Here is a 16,662-nt window from a genome sequence, read left to right on the forward strand (position 1 = left end):
CTCTCATGGATGTGGCGCTGGTACCACCAAGTTTTCTCTTTGAATGACACTTGGTAGATGCCTTACTTTGTAGGCATCTTATCTAGAGAGGTGAATAAAAGACGCTCCCTTGTTGTGGGGACCAGTGATGTCTCCATTGAAATATAAGGGAATGGAACTTGGGATAAGCAGGAGGATATCAACAAGGTAAGAAACCAGGTGCCCCTAGAGTGTGAACCAAGGGAAGAAAATCTGTGCGGGGCACAAATGAAACAAAGATGGAGCCTTCAGATGCCTCTGTCTCTAAATCTCTGCTGGAGATGCAGGAGTTTGTCAAGCCTCGCGCATTCCATCATAAAAGGTAGACGACAGTGTCTGCCACAACACCGAACATTTAAATTCTGGATTTCATTTTAAACGTTACAGTTAGAGATACAGCCTTGCTCATGCTCAAATTATCCTCTACTTGGTCACCTACCTGGTCGGTAGACTTTGTGCGGTCATCTCCAGCTTTCACCTAGAAGACACGTGCTGAGCAAACAAAACATTGAAATTATTTCTTATACCAGTCAGTCTGTTTCTATTATTGTCACTCTTACAAAGTAGAGAGAGGGAACATACACATTTAATAAATAGAAAATGTTTATTATACAGCAGTATCAAGATATTTGACAACAGACAGTAACAAGCCAAAGGAAAACACTTTTACGAGAGCTATACAATTTGTATAAGCACATACATTAAGGTGGAAAGTTTCTGTCCTTTTCTTATAGGGTATGTATGTGTACATTTCCAATTTTGAACAATGATAATTTAAGAGCTAGTACTCTACTGTATTCAGGAAAACTTTTAATCATGATAATAGTAGGCATTCAGAGTAATAATGTGACTGGCGTTGAATGTGTTCACCAAATGTCTCAGACTAAAACCTCAGGACAAACTGACATAGTATTTGAATAGTAGAAGCAGTTTTCCTGATCTAGTCTTACTTTAAAAGTATCTGAATGCACAAGTCCTGATCTTAAGAACATATGTCAGTGGCATTAAGATAAAAAACCTGTTTCACTAATAATAGATAGTATACTTTCCCTTGCTAGTTTGCCAATTAGTAGACCATATATTAAACATTGGAACCATCCATTTTCCTCATTCTGCTTCATGACAGTGAAAATATGGAACTGAAATCCATGTTTCAGTCATGAGGTCTTTCTACCAAAGGTGTAATAAAGTAATTTTTTAAAAGGAAAGGCAGTCTATTCTTGATATAAAACTGAGTAAACTTGGCAGTAGAATATGGGAAGACATAAGAAATATGAGCCTCAAACATTGGAGTGGATGTTAAATTCTGAACAAATGATGCAGTGAGTATTTAAAGAGTCTAAGATACATTTTGGCTGAGAAATCAGCAGCTTCAACATGAAGGAAGCATATTAAACACGACTGAATATAAAGCATAAACAAAGATACTTAAGGGGATAAGATTCATTCCCAAGTAATACAAGAAATCAAAACAGCAAGAAAAATCTCTTTTATTGGGGAGAAAAAGGGGGAGCAAAAACGAAACAACTGGATTACATGTATGTGGATAGTATACACCGCAAATAACAAAAATAAAAAGACAAGTTATGAGTGAAAATATAGGAATAAAAGAACGTGGAAATAAAAATTAAAAGAGATCAAAAAGCGATGAATAAATAATTTGGGAAATCATGACCAGACTTAGAAGTTAGTATATGCTTTAAGCACATAAAGCTTAAGAAGCTGTGGAAAATTAAGAAAACAAACAAACACTAAAGAAACCTGAAATAATGTAAATACTGCCATTTCAATCTTATGTTTTAATAATGATGTGTGCAAGTTTATAAAACGTACCTTTTTATTGTTACCCACAGTTTCTGCGAACTTTTAGTATAACAAATTTTCAAAACTCTTCATTAATAACATATTTCCACATCATAAAATATCTGAAAAATAAGTTCCCTCTTAGAAGAGGGACTATCTGAGCAGCATATGAAAAACATTGGACCAAAGCAGTCAAACCTTCAAAGAGCTCCTGTAAATACCGACGGCAATGGTATATAAAATGTTATTTGGAACATAAATATATCTACACTATATCGGAAGACAATCTTCTCGTTGCAGTTAGATTGACATTACTTTGCACAAATTTCATCATCACAGGTATATAAGGACACAGAACACATTCACTTGCTAGTTACAGGGACTTCAGTGACAGAAAGAATTATTTGTCATTTAAACCAATAATAGTTGCTATGAGTACACCATTGAGTTCAAAGATGGATTTGTTTCTGTAGCACATAGAAACAATGGCACCAAATACACATACTGCATCTTAGAAGTTCAACTGGTAAGTATTATTTGCTACAGTAAATGGAAGGTAACAATTTTGCCACATGGTTTGTTCTCTTTAATGTAAGGGCAAAGGAGAGCCCCCCTTGGCACACAAGTAAATCCACAAAAAGTCTTCTGCCACTCTCAAAACAATCTCTTGTCTGGACTTCTGAAATCACCAGTAAGCGAGCATCAGATATGGGAAGCTGATTTTTGCTGACTGATTTTGTTCAAAGCCCCAAGCTTATGCACTGTCTTGCTTCTCATTCCGCCCTCCCTTAGCACTCCTGATGAAATGTTTTTTGGTGATAATTTTGCTCTTATTCCTATTTTCTAAATAGAGGGAAATCACAAAGCAGCAAGGTATCCACACACCTTTCTCCAAGTGTGACAGCAAGGCTGGCACTGGATGGGGTGCAGTCGGCGAGCAGAGGCCCCTTTTGGGGCCAGTTCCCGAGTGTCCCGAAGACCAGGGGTCTGTGGGCCCAGTAGGGAGAAGGGCTTGAGAGAAATGAGCTGCTGTCCATCACTGTTCTCCGGGCGGTTCCACGCCTGCCCCTCCTTCACCCACCTGCTCTGTCTGACTCCACCATGCTCGCTGGGAATACCATGACAACGAGCTAATGATTCAACTGGGCGGTCCTCCCGGGCTGTCCCCTTCCACACGGGCCAAGGGTGTGGGCATGTATATCTATGCACAATGGTCCGAAGAGATTATGTTGGTTGATTTTGTTCATTCTTGCGATTAAAGTTACATACTATATGGGATTGTGCTTTGTCAGAATTCCCTTTCTTCCCAGAGAAGGCTTTTGAGTAATTCAAGAATCAGAATCTTCGCCTGGATCGCTTTTTGCTGGCAGAGTCCCGTGTCTCTCGCGCTGGCCTTGCTAAGACGGCAGCCGCGATCTCTTCCCTGCCCCCGACTTCACCTCCAGCCTCCGCGTCTCCCCCAGCCTTCTGCAAGTCTCCGGAGGTGCTGGTGCCCCCTGACCCCTCCTGCTTTCCCCTGTGGACACCCCCTCCCTACAGGGTGGAAGAGCTTTGCTTATAGTCCCTCAGGATGACAGAGGCGTAGGTCGCGTTGGGAGGGGTGCAGAGCACCGACTCGGACACGGGGGAGCTGGGCGCCGAGCTGCCCGAGGCCGCCGAGTCGCGGAAGGGGGAAGGAGGCGTCAGGGCCGGCGAGTCCTCCGGAGTTGGTTTGCTGGCCGCCCGCAGCTCCTCTCCCTCCTCCCCCAGGTCGTCTTCCTCCGTGTTCCCTTCCCGCTCGTACAAGTACTCCTGCAGGAGCCTGAACCTCTCGCTGTCGTCCTCGTCGTCGTCGTCGGCCGACGGGGAGACGGGCTCCTCTCCGAAGGTGCTCAGCTGCAGCGGCAGCATCTGCAGGTGCTGCGGCGGCGCCGGGGGCGGGAAGAGGGGCCGCACCCCGTTCCCCGGAGCCCCGGGGACTGCGAGCACCGAGTTGAAATCCGGGATCCCGGTGCTGAAATTGTTGACCACTCCCTGCAGCTGGTCCAAGAGGGATTTCTGCGCTGGCGGCGGCGGCGGCGGCTGCTGGAGGGGAGGGGGCAAGCCCCTGGGGACGGCCGGGTCGGCCAGGAAGAGGGGGGTCTCCTCTGCGGTCAGGCGGGGCGGCAGAGGCGGGGTGCTCACCACCGCGGTCGGCACGCGTCGGTGCACCACCATAGAAGGACTGCTGGGCGGGCTGAAGCCGATCGGCCGGGCACCCTCCTCCTCCACGCTGTAAAGGGTCTTGGTGCTGGTATCGGAAAAGGTCAGGCTCTTGCCGGAGCCTTGGTAACTTTTAGTGAGGGGTTTGATGACGGCTGTTTGGTTGCAGGCCGTCTCGTTGGTCTTCACGTGCACAGAGAGGCGGTGCCACATGTGCTGTCCCTTGGGCACCTGTCTTCCACCTGGTTCAGACCATGACACAGACTTGCCATTAAAACTATGAATAAAATAGAGATGGGTTTATTTGCAGATATATCATGCACACAGGGTGACATACATATAAAACATTTGTTAGCCCAGCTCAAAGCAATCTGACTCCCCCCTCGACGGTATGTATGCTTGTCCTCCACACCCCTACCCTCTCCTTATTATACATCCAACACCAAAATCTGCAGTGACCACAGGTTGCCTCTGAAGCAACCTGGGATTCCATCCACCTCAAGACAAGGTAGGACATTTTGACCTTGAGAAAAGTTGTAGGGGAGAAGAGCCAGCTTGTTGTAGAAGCAGCTCTTTTCATTTAGGTCTATGATTTCACAGCAATTACACACACACCCACACACATACACACACACTCTAAGGCAATGATAAAATTGTTGCTCGGTACAAGCCTTTGAAAGATTCCAAAATTGATGGAGGAAACAAATTAAAAGTAAAATCTTAGTTACACATGGACAACAGAGCATAATGACCATAGCTATTGCCTCCCTTTCTTAGTCCCTGGAACAAATTAAAACACATGGATAAGGCTACTCTCATTGTCCTGTGAAGTTATAAAATACATCCTCTCAGTTGCCCATTCTGATATGCAGGTATTTCCTGTGTTAACAGGGGTGGCATGATTATGCCCATGGCATCTGTACAGAAGAGAAAAAAAGGAGATGACAGAAAAACCCAGAGCCATGCTTCACTTAAGAGTTTCCTAACTTTCAGCTTTCTTTTTATTTCAAAGTATTATTCCTGACACAGACAGTGGATCACAATTCACATAGCAGCTAGTTTGGGATTTTCACACTGACAGCATTTAATGAGGTGTGTTTGAAAGAGACAGAACTGGAAGGCCCAGAAAAATACACATACCCATATCCTGCTTTAGTCTTCTCGCATAGTTTGTTGCAAATGTGACAAAATTAAGATTCAGACAAAGCAGAAGTTACTGAGACCAGACTTCTCTGGGGCCTTTTCCTCATTGAGCATTGGTGAAGAAAAGTCTTAGGGCACCAGCCATCCTCCACACTTACCAATTTTCATTTTCATGGGATCCCCATAAAACCAACCAAATAGAATATATCTCTGAAGGAAAAAAAAAATGAGATGTACTGGGCGCATATACTACAAATTCTATTCTGTCTGTTCTAATAATTCTGGTCTTACTTTCGGACTCAGTTTATTTTCTGTATAATTTTTAGCAGATAGTGGTACTTTAACATAGCATACTATTAATAAAAATAGTGTTAATACTTAAATAGGGAAATCATTTTTTTCTTCTTTTATTTTTTTTCAGGAGTTTGCTTTTTCTTTGTGTCCATGAAAACAACAGAGAAAGTAGCACAATAATGACACATTTTTGGCATTAAAAGGAAGAGGGAAAATGAGTATTTGTTTCTTAGGTGGATATGTGAAATAGACTATTTCATATCAGATTCTTTTGTTTGGAAAAATGTAGGAAATGATCAATAGTTAGCATAATGGTTTATTTAATCATTTTGAAAATACAAGAATGACTACTTCAAAAGTTATATGTGAGTTCCACATTTATGATGAAGGTAGTGTTTCGACATTTCAAATTTTATAATCCTGAAAGTGAAGTGAGTCAAATAAATACAGATTTGTGTTGAAAGTCTGATATCAATTATAGAAAATTCTGGATATAAAAGTTTTAAAATAGATATAACAGGTAAAATTTTCTCATTATTTGGGAAGAAGGCAGTTCCTCCATATATCTGATAATCTATGCTGTATTTTTAATAGTCCAAGAAAAATCTCATCTCCAAAATACTATATCAAAATTAATATTTCACTCAAACGTATGCTTAATATATTCTCTAAGAATATATATCTGCTTATAAATGTGAAATTACTGACTTATCAACCTCTACACTCTCTTGTTAGAATAGCTGACTCTCTCCTGAGGTGAGCAAACTAAAGAATGAGCCGGTGGTGTCCTGGCAAGAGCATCAACCAACCAAAGGCAAGACCAGAACCCACAGCTCCTCTTCTGAGTTTGAAATTCTAGGCAAGCTCGCCTCCCACTTTCACCTTTCTCAGTTTCCTCCATCTCTCACTCTACTCAAACTTTTTCTCTCCTTATGCATTTAATATGCCTCTTCCAGAAAGTATAAGGCTGCCCAGTTGCCTCTCGCCTTGCATAAATATGCTTTAGTGTAATTTCCAACCGCAATGCTTTGCATCCCTTTCAATTGCAATGGAAACACTTTTTCCTTCTCCAGATGCTTGCCTCTCCATGCTCATTAAGAAAATCACTAAACTAAAAGGCTGCTTGTGTCATTTAGGGGTGTGTGTGTGTGTGTGTGTGTGTGTGTGTTTTAAAAACCAATTCCCTTGAGAGCTAGTCTGACCTAATTCAATCAGTAGGCTTAGATATCCAAAAGAAACATGGCCCAGTCTCCATATATGCCAGCAAAAAAGGTAACCTTGTATTGCTGGGACTTAGTTCACTCTCTGGCTCCCTCACATGGGTAGTTTTCCACCTTGTCCAGGGGTCCTATATGAGCCTCTTTTTCAATCATGTAAAAGGCATTATTAATCATCTTGCAGACAGATATGATCACAATTTAGTTCTATTTAATCCAATAGCAATTTTATTCTTGTGATGGAAGATTTTCACCCTGGCTGTCAAAATTAGCAGCTTTCATTCCCCTCAGAGTCTTGCTCTAGATTTTCTGTAAAGTGCTGTTTAATTAGGAAACAGTTATAATGCCCTAGGGAATTTATCAGATTAAGAAAATTAGATTAACCTTTTTTTTTCCAAGGACAAAATAAATTGCTTCCTAAAAACCAGAGTGGAGGAAAGGCACTATCTCATAGAAACTGCATCACAGGGTATAAACTTTGGTCTTTCTAGATTAGTTATTTTTAACCTATGGTTCACAGACAGCTTGAATGGTCCATGAATCTACATGTATATTAGAGCATTGTTTTTAGGCTGAATCAATATTATGTTTTTGTAGATTATGGGCTGCTATTTTTAAATGCAAAATGCTGTTATGACAAATGGTACTTCTAGATACAAGTGTAACTAAGTTCTGAGAAGCCTTTTTTCATGTTTTGTGTTCAAGTGGGCACTAATAAAGGTACAATTACTGTCACAGATTCAGGTGAAGGTTTAATAACCATTTTCGTGTGAAAGTGATTATCCTATTTGAAAAGGTGGAGAACCCATTGCTGTGATATTAAGAAGAGAAAAATTTATAAAATATGGGGCAGCAAAAAGGAATAAATGTGTTATAAAGATGCAATATTATTATGAAATAAGACTTTTATTGAAACCCGGATAACTTTAATACATTGTGTTCCAGCCATCAGCTTCTTCATTCTATTATTTAATTTTACTTGGTTCCCTAATCTTAGGAAAAGCAACCTGGTTTAGAAACACCACAGAATTGTCACAAAGCACCCGACCTTTCTTGCTCTGACTTCAAAAGACAGACATCAGACGGAACAATCTTATATTTGAAGATCAAATGCAGTAGTGTTTGGAGTAAATACCTCGAGTGGCTAAATATATTTGCTGATATTGCAGTGATTGGAGGAAATCGCTGTGAGGCCTAGGAGGGGCTAGAGACATGGAGGATGATGCGTGCTGAGAGTCCTGTAGAGCTAAGTGGGGGGAGGGCAGCGGCTCCAGCTCCAGCTCCAGCAGGCTTGGGATCTCGCTTTGGTTTTTCTTTCCTTAGATAAGTATCACAATCCCCCCAAACAGAAAACCCAATATTTACAGCACTTTAGAGAAGAGTTGGAAGTGGGTGGTGTAAACAGATTAGTGTATCTTTTTTTTTTTCAGATTAGTTTACCTTTGGCATTCAGAGTGATCCTGTCTGTTTTATTTGTTTCGGTAAGTCCTAGTTACATCTGCAGAGTACACTGCTCTCTGCTCCAGAGATGTCTAAAATGGGAATAACAGTGGGTGGATGTTTGAGATCAGGAGGGACGCATCCTGCACAAGCTGCCTGAGGGGGAAGCTTGCACAACACCGGTCTCCATTATGTCCAATGCAAGTCTTTGCCACTAGGCTTAATAGCTGCACAACAGACTGTAAGGATGGCATCCAGAGAGCCCAGACAAGGCAAGACCTTCCCAAGAGGAGGGAAGTCTCACTCCTTGGAATCTGAGGAGGGTAGCATTTGTTTTCTTTGAAAATGAAAATAGAAACAGGAAATGCCATTGGGTCACAGCGTGGAGAGAATGGCTCACCAAGTAAACAAGCTATAGCCGCAGGCTTGCAGACAGTTCTGCTGTGGCCCTGCAGCTATGACTGGGACATCTGGCCTTTCAAGGAGGAGGTGGCGTTGCCCTGAGACACTTCAGATGGGATGCCAGAGCTGCCCTGTTCCGGTATCTCACCTCCACCTGTTTCAGCAAGCTGGTACCAGAATGCAGTTTGAACAGTGATTCTTGTAGCACATCAGGCATAGGACTATTTGAAACCATTTGAGTCAGACCCCTGTTTTCCCAGGCAACCCCAAGTTAGTCTTCAACACAAAGAACTCCCACTGACTCCAGTTTCCCTTCTTGAAAGCTTTCCAGAAAAAATATGCATATTTAGTATATATTCTGTGTGTGTATATATATACATATATATATATATATATTCAGTATATATATATCTATATATCTTTGGAAGCTTATCTGAACATATTTAAAATTTCTCACCTTACTGAATCACCACGTCTTATAAGGTAGAGAATCTCTGAATGTGTTGGTGAAGACAAACGCTTTTCGATATCATGAGAACATGGTAGTTTCTGATATTAAATCTTAAATGGCATTGTGAATTTTATCCCTCTCCTCTTTGATTCTAACCTCATCATAAGCTAATCAGAAAACCATTTGGCTTGCTGAAATATACAATATCACAAAGTCTAAATATACAGTCCTCCTTTTAGAATCTTTAGATCAATCACATTGAATATCCTAAAGTTATATGATTCAGGATAAAAGACAACATAAAGAAAATCAGTTTGCCTTTATTAAGCCTTGTGCTTTCTCCAATGAATTAATAAAGAAAAAGACATCCACAAATGAAATTACCTCATCAATAAAGTATGTAAGAGCCCATAAACTGTGTCCGGGTGTAGGGTCTGCTGTCTTGAGAAAATTGACAAATCTATTTCAAACTAAAGAGTAGAATTCTGATGGTTACTAAACTTTTTCTAAGTACATTTTGAATGGCCTTCGGCTCAACCTAATGATGATTGCTGGCTGAGGAAAGAAATTCTGGTGCCAAAGTTTATTTATGACATCATGTTGGTACAGCAGCATTGTTTTAGCAGAGGTATACCGGGTGTAATTATATTCCTCCAGGAGGTATAGATGAACCTAATTATGTTCCTTTTGAAGAAAGTTCAGGTCAAGCATTATCATTTTTTTCTATGCTCCATGCTTCCAGACCTATAATTTTTTTTTTTTTTTTTTGGCAGTATGCGGGCCTCTCACTGTTGTGGCTTCTCCCGTTGCGGAGCACAGGCTCCGGACGCGCAGGCTCAGCGGCCATGGCTCACGGGCCCAGCCGCTCCGCGGCACGTGGGATCCTCCTGTGCCAGGGCATGAACCCCCGTCCCCTGCATCGGCAGGCGGACTCTCAACCACTGCGCCACCAGGGAAGCCCCCAGACCTATAATTTTAATAGCAAGTCTTTGGATGCTCTTCAGCAATACTTGAGTCCTCACATTTTCCCTGGAAATACAGGGCAGTTGCATTGCCCTGCAGGGATTACTCCTCAGAGGCAGGAGAGATCTAGGCAGACCATAATGATCCAGTAGGCAGCTTTATTTCTATCACTAGTCCCTTTGCCTTGCTTGTTCACAAAAGCTGTGGAAACCGAAGGTCACAAAAAGAACATACTTTTTTTTTCCCCCCACAGGAACAACCAAGGCTAAAAATAGTCAGTCTCAGTCTATGGTGCACAGCTTGGAAGCTACCAATCTTCTCCTGATCCTTTACTATCTCCAGAAAGCTTGAGTAGATCTCATTTCAAAAGTTCTTTACAACCAACCTGTTAGCTTTGCTGACTGTTGCATTATTTTTTGTTACCTACCAATGATGGACCCACATTCAGCCTTTGTTTTTGCTTTTAGGCACTCACCTTTAAGTCATGAAATGTTAAGTGACTCTCTTCTCTCTCTGGCCCTGCTGTCATGACACGACAAGCACATCTACTAGTCCCATCAATCCCTTTTGACAGGCAGCCAGCAGCTGTCATAATCAGGATGTCCTTCCTGTGTTCTTGGTCAGACTCAACCCTGGGTGCAAGAAACACTCAATGCTTTTTGACTCGGGAGAATTACAGAGAATGCATCCAAGCAGACTAGAGTGGCTCTGATCTAGATGTGCAGAGTCCTCCCAGCCACCACTTATTTTTCCCTCCAAGAGTCAGTACGATTTGACTGAGACCACACACTTTCTACTGGGGCCTTTCCAGGGAATGTCAGAACACGACTTCCCAATGCACTCCACTGAGTGAAGAGAAGAGATGCTAGGGCCCCTTTCACCAGGCTCCACAGCCAGGTTCAGTAGCAAACATTTGAACAAATTGGGCTCTTCTCATCTGAAGAGCTATTGAAGCCACAGACACCTCATCAGTGAGCTCCCTCCTGCTGCAGGAATGTGTACCTTTGACTCTCCCAGGAGTTTGAAGGGCTGTAAAGGAACAGCTGAAAATGACCACAGACTCCGTGCACAATGAATTGAACATGGTCTATGTTCTTTTGTTGACTTAAAGAGACACTGTCAAGATCTAAAGGTCAAAAATTGGACCAAACATGCACCGGTTTTATCAGATGGAGAAAATCTGATAAAAGCACTAAAGTTCTGGGAAAATAGCTACTTTCCTTTTTGTTTGTTTGTTTATTTGTTTTTGCAAAACTCACTTTTTGTGGGACTCACAGAACTTTTGCTTTGTGCTCCCCAGGGCATAGGAGGCACCCAGCAAAGGCTGGTGTCCACCTCATCAAACTGACATTATGGAATCCTTCCATAAGTTCAAATCATGGCTTTTACCTTAATGCAGACAGGATCATATCAGATATTTGTGTAGCAGCAAAAAAAAAAAAAGGCAAAGAAAGAAAACAAAAGAAAGAGCTCTGTTTGCCACGGAGAAGCTAACAAATTTGTGAAGGGGGAAATTCACTTTCAAGTTTGTGAGTGGGAGTCACAAACAAAAGTGAATCTCTAGAATGGGAAAAAAATGTTGCCTCTTGCATCAAAACATAAAAAAGCAAAAAGACTAACAGCTTGACAGTGTCCTTTTAAGAACAATGGACGATCAAATTAAGGCAGTCGTGCAAACCATGGCACGTAAATGGTTCCTCGTTCTTGATGGCATGCACCACATCTGTTTCCAGGTTAGAAAGTAGGAAAACCCAGGAGAGAGAAAGCAAGGGGCAAACCACTATTTTTTCCATGCAGCTTCTCTTACACATTCACTGCAGTGTGTGGGTTTTCAAAGCTGCACATGTGCCGACGGACACTGTCTGGTGGGCGAGAATTCTGGCTGCCTCTTCCTGAAGATGGAAAAGAAAAAGATACCCAGTGAGTGAGCGGTTATACATGTAACTAGAGATGGCGACCACACCACTTGGGCGGTGCCAGGGCTGGGGTAGGGCCTAGCTTGGCTCCTGAGCCTTTCTCCACGTAACCTGCACCTGCACATCCTGGATCTTCCTTGTGTTGCCCAGCTGTTTCTTACTGCCAGGCCCAATTCTGAAAGTCACATCAGTGGAGTGCATTCTTTCTTTTACCTTGTGGGACTGTCTCTTCCCAAGCGGCAGATGCTTTCTCAGCTGTGTGTATGTGTCTATCCCAAATTGGCTCTCTTCCCTCCACTCTTGACACTCTCCTTTATTCTTGGAGGCAGCGGACTCCACCTAAATCTTCCCACCCACCATCCCTCTTAAGGGATGCTCATGGGTTTATGTCTTACACTGTGACTTGTAGTGCTAATTTTACTCTATATTATGTTATCATAAAAGCAGTGCTGTCACTTACCATAAAGTCACATGTATCTCTTGGCCCTCATAAGATGGAATGTATGTTGTGGTGGAAAGAAGGGAAGTGGCAAGAGATTGGGCAAGCCTCCCACCAGGGGAGAACGTCATCTCATTCCCTGGTTGGATGTCTCCTTGTACAGCACAGAGTGTGTGTGTGGTAAGGGGAGAAGAGCCCTGACTTGACATGACCAGGATGATGGGGCGGCCATGTGCAGGTGGCCATGTGCAAGTGGCCTTTCCAGCATCTGTTGGAGTGAGGATATGTGGGTTTCACACAAGTTAAGGACACATGAGTTTCCCACTTTATTAGGTGGTGGGATAAAGTCATCTTAGTGACACTCCACATAAGAGGGCAGCCAATCATAGAAGAGAATTTGAGGAACAAGATGCTAAAGATGAACCGTCAGCAGGTGCTGTGAGTGGTGTGGATAAGGTCACAGTCATGAAGCCCCTATAGGGCTTTCTAGAAACTCACAAATGTTCTATCAATCATCCTTGGGCCACCTACCCCAAGATCCTGGTGACAATTATCCAATGTTAATCAGAAGAGGACCACAACAGCTCCAGGCAAGTCAAAGACCTTTGTCAACTCTCCTATCTCTTTTTCCCATCAAAGCAAGCAGAAAAAGGGAAATTCAGAAGAGGGAAGAGGCAGAGATATTTCAGGAGCAGACCACGTCCCTTCCTAGTCCAAGTCTTTCAGGTTGAAGCCTGACATTGTTCTGGGAAGGAGAGATGTGAGTCTGAGGTTTGAAACAAGAATACAGTGGAATATCTTTTTAATACCTGAAAGCAAGGAATCTAGTATGAATGCAGAAGGTGAGAAAAAAGATTTTTCATAGCACAGTTGAAGGTGAAGGAGAAAAAATAAAATCGATCAATATGTATATTTCCATCAAGTTTGGACCATTCAATAAGCCATTTGAAAGTACATGATCTACCCAGAACAATCTGAAGTCCTCATCCAGAGTTAAGAACTTGAAACACCTTGGTATAATTTTATTACCACTACAATAATCAATTTACTTAAGAAAATTAGACAAAGAGATGTTTGTTACTGAATGAGGCAAAGCAATATGACATTTAATATGCCCACCTGAAATTACAAAGATCATGAAAACAATGAAAACATTAGTAGTAGATGCCCAGGAATAAAAATATGATGTTTGAATATATAATGAAGTTACTGGTAGAAAAGGGCATTTCACCTGTAAACTAATGTTAAAGCAACTTCATTTCTCATGAAAGAAGGCAGAAAATACACTCAAAGCATTTGGCTTTGCCTTGCTAAACTGCCTGCATCCCCTTGAATCCTCCAATTAATTCTCCTTTAGATAATGTCTGTATGTGGCCTGGTCCAGTGGTGCTGGGAAGCCAGGACCCTGGCAGGGCTGGCTTCCTGTCCCCATGACCAATACAGACACACGGTGGGTCCCTTATCAGAAGGGCCCTGTATTCAAGGTTTAGTGCTCTGTGGTCATCCTTTTGATACTTGTAATCATTTTATCACTTAATTTGTGTTTTGTAAGTGATGTTCCATGTGGAAACGGAGCATGCACTGGGGGTTTAGAGCCTCACCTCAAGCATGATACTGCCTCTCTGGACAGGTTTTCAGTTTCTTGTTCCTTGCACCCCCCCCACCCCCCTTGGGGGCCAGAGCCCATCCAGCCTCCCACTACCCACCCCTGACCAATGATCACTGCCACCCTCCTCCCCTGCCAGGGAACTGTGGGAACGGGTGTGGGCAGATCAGATCAGGATCAGGTGCACATACCCAATAACATCTCAAGGCAGCTGATGGCCGTGGCCAACTCCTCCTTGAACTGGCAGGTCCACTGTGCACTTGGTGAGGAACACGGCAGGGGCGAGCCTCTTGCTCATCCTCCATGTGTGTACCTCGCCAGTCCCTGTACTGTTGTTGGGATACCCTTGAGGGTTGCCGTTCTACCATGGGCTGGGGCAGGAGGCACCTGGAATGGGGAGATGCCTGGTTCAGTTTCTCCGTGGCATCTACCCAGTGACTGGCTGGAGGGGAACCTGGCAGCCTGAGCATGTGTGCGGAGTCACTGAGTGGCTAGCTGCTGCGCCTGGCAGGGTCCGTGCTTGCTCGTCAAATATCCCCCGCAAGGGAGTACAGCGTTCCATGGCAAATAAGAAACCAAAATGGCAGGTCTACAGAGAGATGGTAGAAGAAAGGAGAGGGCTTTATATTTTAGTGCCTTTAACATTTTTCCCTCTGTTTTCAACCAGGGGCTACGGGTTTTCATTTTGCACTGGGCCGTGCAATTGATACAGCTGGTCCTGTCTGCTGGAATGTACAGATGATGGATGATAAAAACCATGGGGAAACGTCTTGACAGCTTAGAGACTTGTTCTGCTGACATTAGCATAGGTGCACACAGTCTGGCATGAGGGACAGCTCAGCACTTGTGTCTCCTGGGGACTGGGGCAGGAAGCTCTGTGGTCTCTGTAGCTGACTTGGAAGTACTCTTGCAGTTATGGACAGTTCTGTGGTTGCTTTGGGGGTTTCAACCATATTGACAGCCAAATTTCACATAGTAACTCCAAGCAATCCCAAAGCCACCTTTAACTATTGATTGAAATAGTTGAAAAAATTACAGCATCTCCTTCATGGTTCCATTTCTTTAGTCTCTGACTTTGTGTTGAAGTGAAATGCAAATGACCTATGCATACAGATCTTACTTTTATGAAAGAAGAGGATTATTAAAGGTTACAGGTCAAGACCTGAAAAATCTGATTCCAGAGTGGCCATTTTATCAACTGCATTAAGTCTGAGAGAAGGAGCTGGACTTTGGGGTATTTTTAACAACCGTAGAACCATATATTCAACCAACCCCAGAGTCCGCAAGCCAGAGTAAAAGCTTGGAGGGAAAATGCAGCATATGTGGGCTTGTCAAATATAAGTCCCAAATCTGTGCTGAATCTTTTGGCAGAAACTGTGGATTTAATGAAACCCCAGAAGTTTAGTTAGAAAGATTCATCTTCAATTTCTTCTGAAAATGCAAAGCTTTTTTTTCTTTTCTTTCTTCTCTTTCCCCCTTCCTTCCTTCCTTCCTTTCCTTCCTTTTTCCTCCCTCCCTCCCTTCTTTCCTCCCTCCCTCCCTCTCTCTCTCTCTTTCCCTTCCTTCCTTCCTTCCTTCTTTCCCTTCCTTCCTTCCTTCCTTCCCTCCCTCCCTCCCTCCCTCCCTCCCTCCCTCCTTTCTTTCTTTCTTTCTTTCTTTCTTTCTTTCTTTCTTTCTTTCTTTCTTTCTTTCTTTCTTTCTTTCTTTCTTTCTTTCTTTCTTTCTTTTTCTTTCTTATCCCTTCTTGGTGTATGCATACCTTCTCCCATCTATTCCCATTGTCCAAATAACCTTTCTTTGTATAAGAGACTTTCTGCTTTACAGCTAGTCACCCCTACAGTGGTTTCTATGCTAAGAATGATTCTTTATGTGAACTTGAGAAGTTGTTACAGACGAAGTCACCCCTACATTGGTTTCTATGCTAAGAATGATTCTTTATGTGAACTTGAGAAGTTGTTACAGACGAAGTCACCCCTACATTGGTTTCTATGCTAAGAATGATTCTTTATGTGAACTTGAGAAGTTGTTACAGACGAAGTCACCCCTACATTGGTTTCTATGCTAAGAATGATTCTTTATGTGAACTTGAGAAGTTGTTACAGACGAGTTTTACTCCTTATAGTGTAGCAATAAGCTCACAGGACAAGGATTCAGGAGACCAGCTACTCTGCAACTGAGGATTTGCCTCTTTCAGACTCAGTTTTTCATCCATAGAGAAGGATTGATGAAATAGTACATGTAAAAATGCTTCCAAATAGCAAAATGCTATCCCAGCTTAAGACAACTCTATTGGAGGAGCAAAGGCACAGACAAAAGACTGATGTTTTAAATCTCACTGTGTATTTAGGTTAGACTAATTCATAGTACCTCCAACTTCACTTCATTTTACTTATGGATTTTAACCACTTCCTTATTCAAGAATTTCAATAACTTCTAGGAGAAAAATATTTTCTACTAGAAACTAAGAAAATAGTTTTCTAAGAAAACTAAGAAATTAGAAAATAGTTTTCTCTCTTGCAATTTTTTTTTTTTTTTTTGCCAGCAACATTAGAGACATTGAGTGGATATGTCAGGAGCCGGTAAAACTAGGTACAGTCAGGTTAGCTGTCTGTATCTGAAGTTGCATGTCTATGACAGGTTTGGAGGTGAGACTTTTAGCAGAGATAAAATGGTCTATACAATTCCAGATCGTCACCATGGAAATAATGTGGCAGCTGTCCAAAGTAATCATAAAGATTGATGGCAACCACTCAAGACCATTTTAGCAGAAGACATCTATCTTTCCTGTT

General features: G+C 42.4%; 1 protein-coding gene across 1 annotated transcript in view; it reads right to left on the reverse strand.

Moving 5' to 3' along the window:
• Positions 1–608: 608 nt before the first annotated feature.
• Positions 609–16,662, reverse strand: part of GRM1 (glutamate metabotropic receptor 1) — a 402,342-nt gene continuing 386,288 nt past the window's right edge. Inside the window, exon 11 of the mRNA XM_067701842.1 lies at positions 609–4,279. Within this exon, the coding sequence (XP_067557943.1) occupies positions 3,355–4,279 (925 nt within the window). The 3' untranslated portion in view covers positions 609–3,354. The remainder of the gene's footprint in view (positions 4,280–16,662) is intronic.

Source organism: Pseudorca crassidens, chromosome 13, assembly GCF_039906515.1.
Source record: "Pseudorca crassidens isolate mPseCra1 chromosome 13, mPseCra1.hap1, whole genome shotgun sequence".
Taxonomy (NCBI): Eukaryota; Metazoa; Chordata; class Mammalia; order Artiodactyla; family Delphinidae; genus Pseudorca; species Pseudorca crassidens.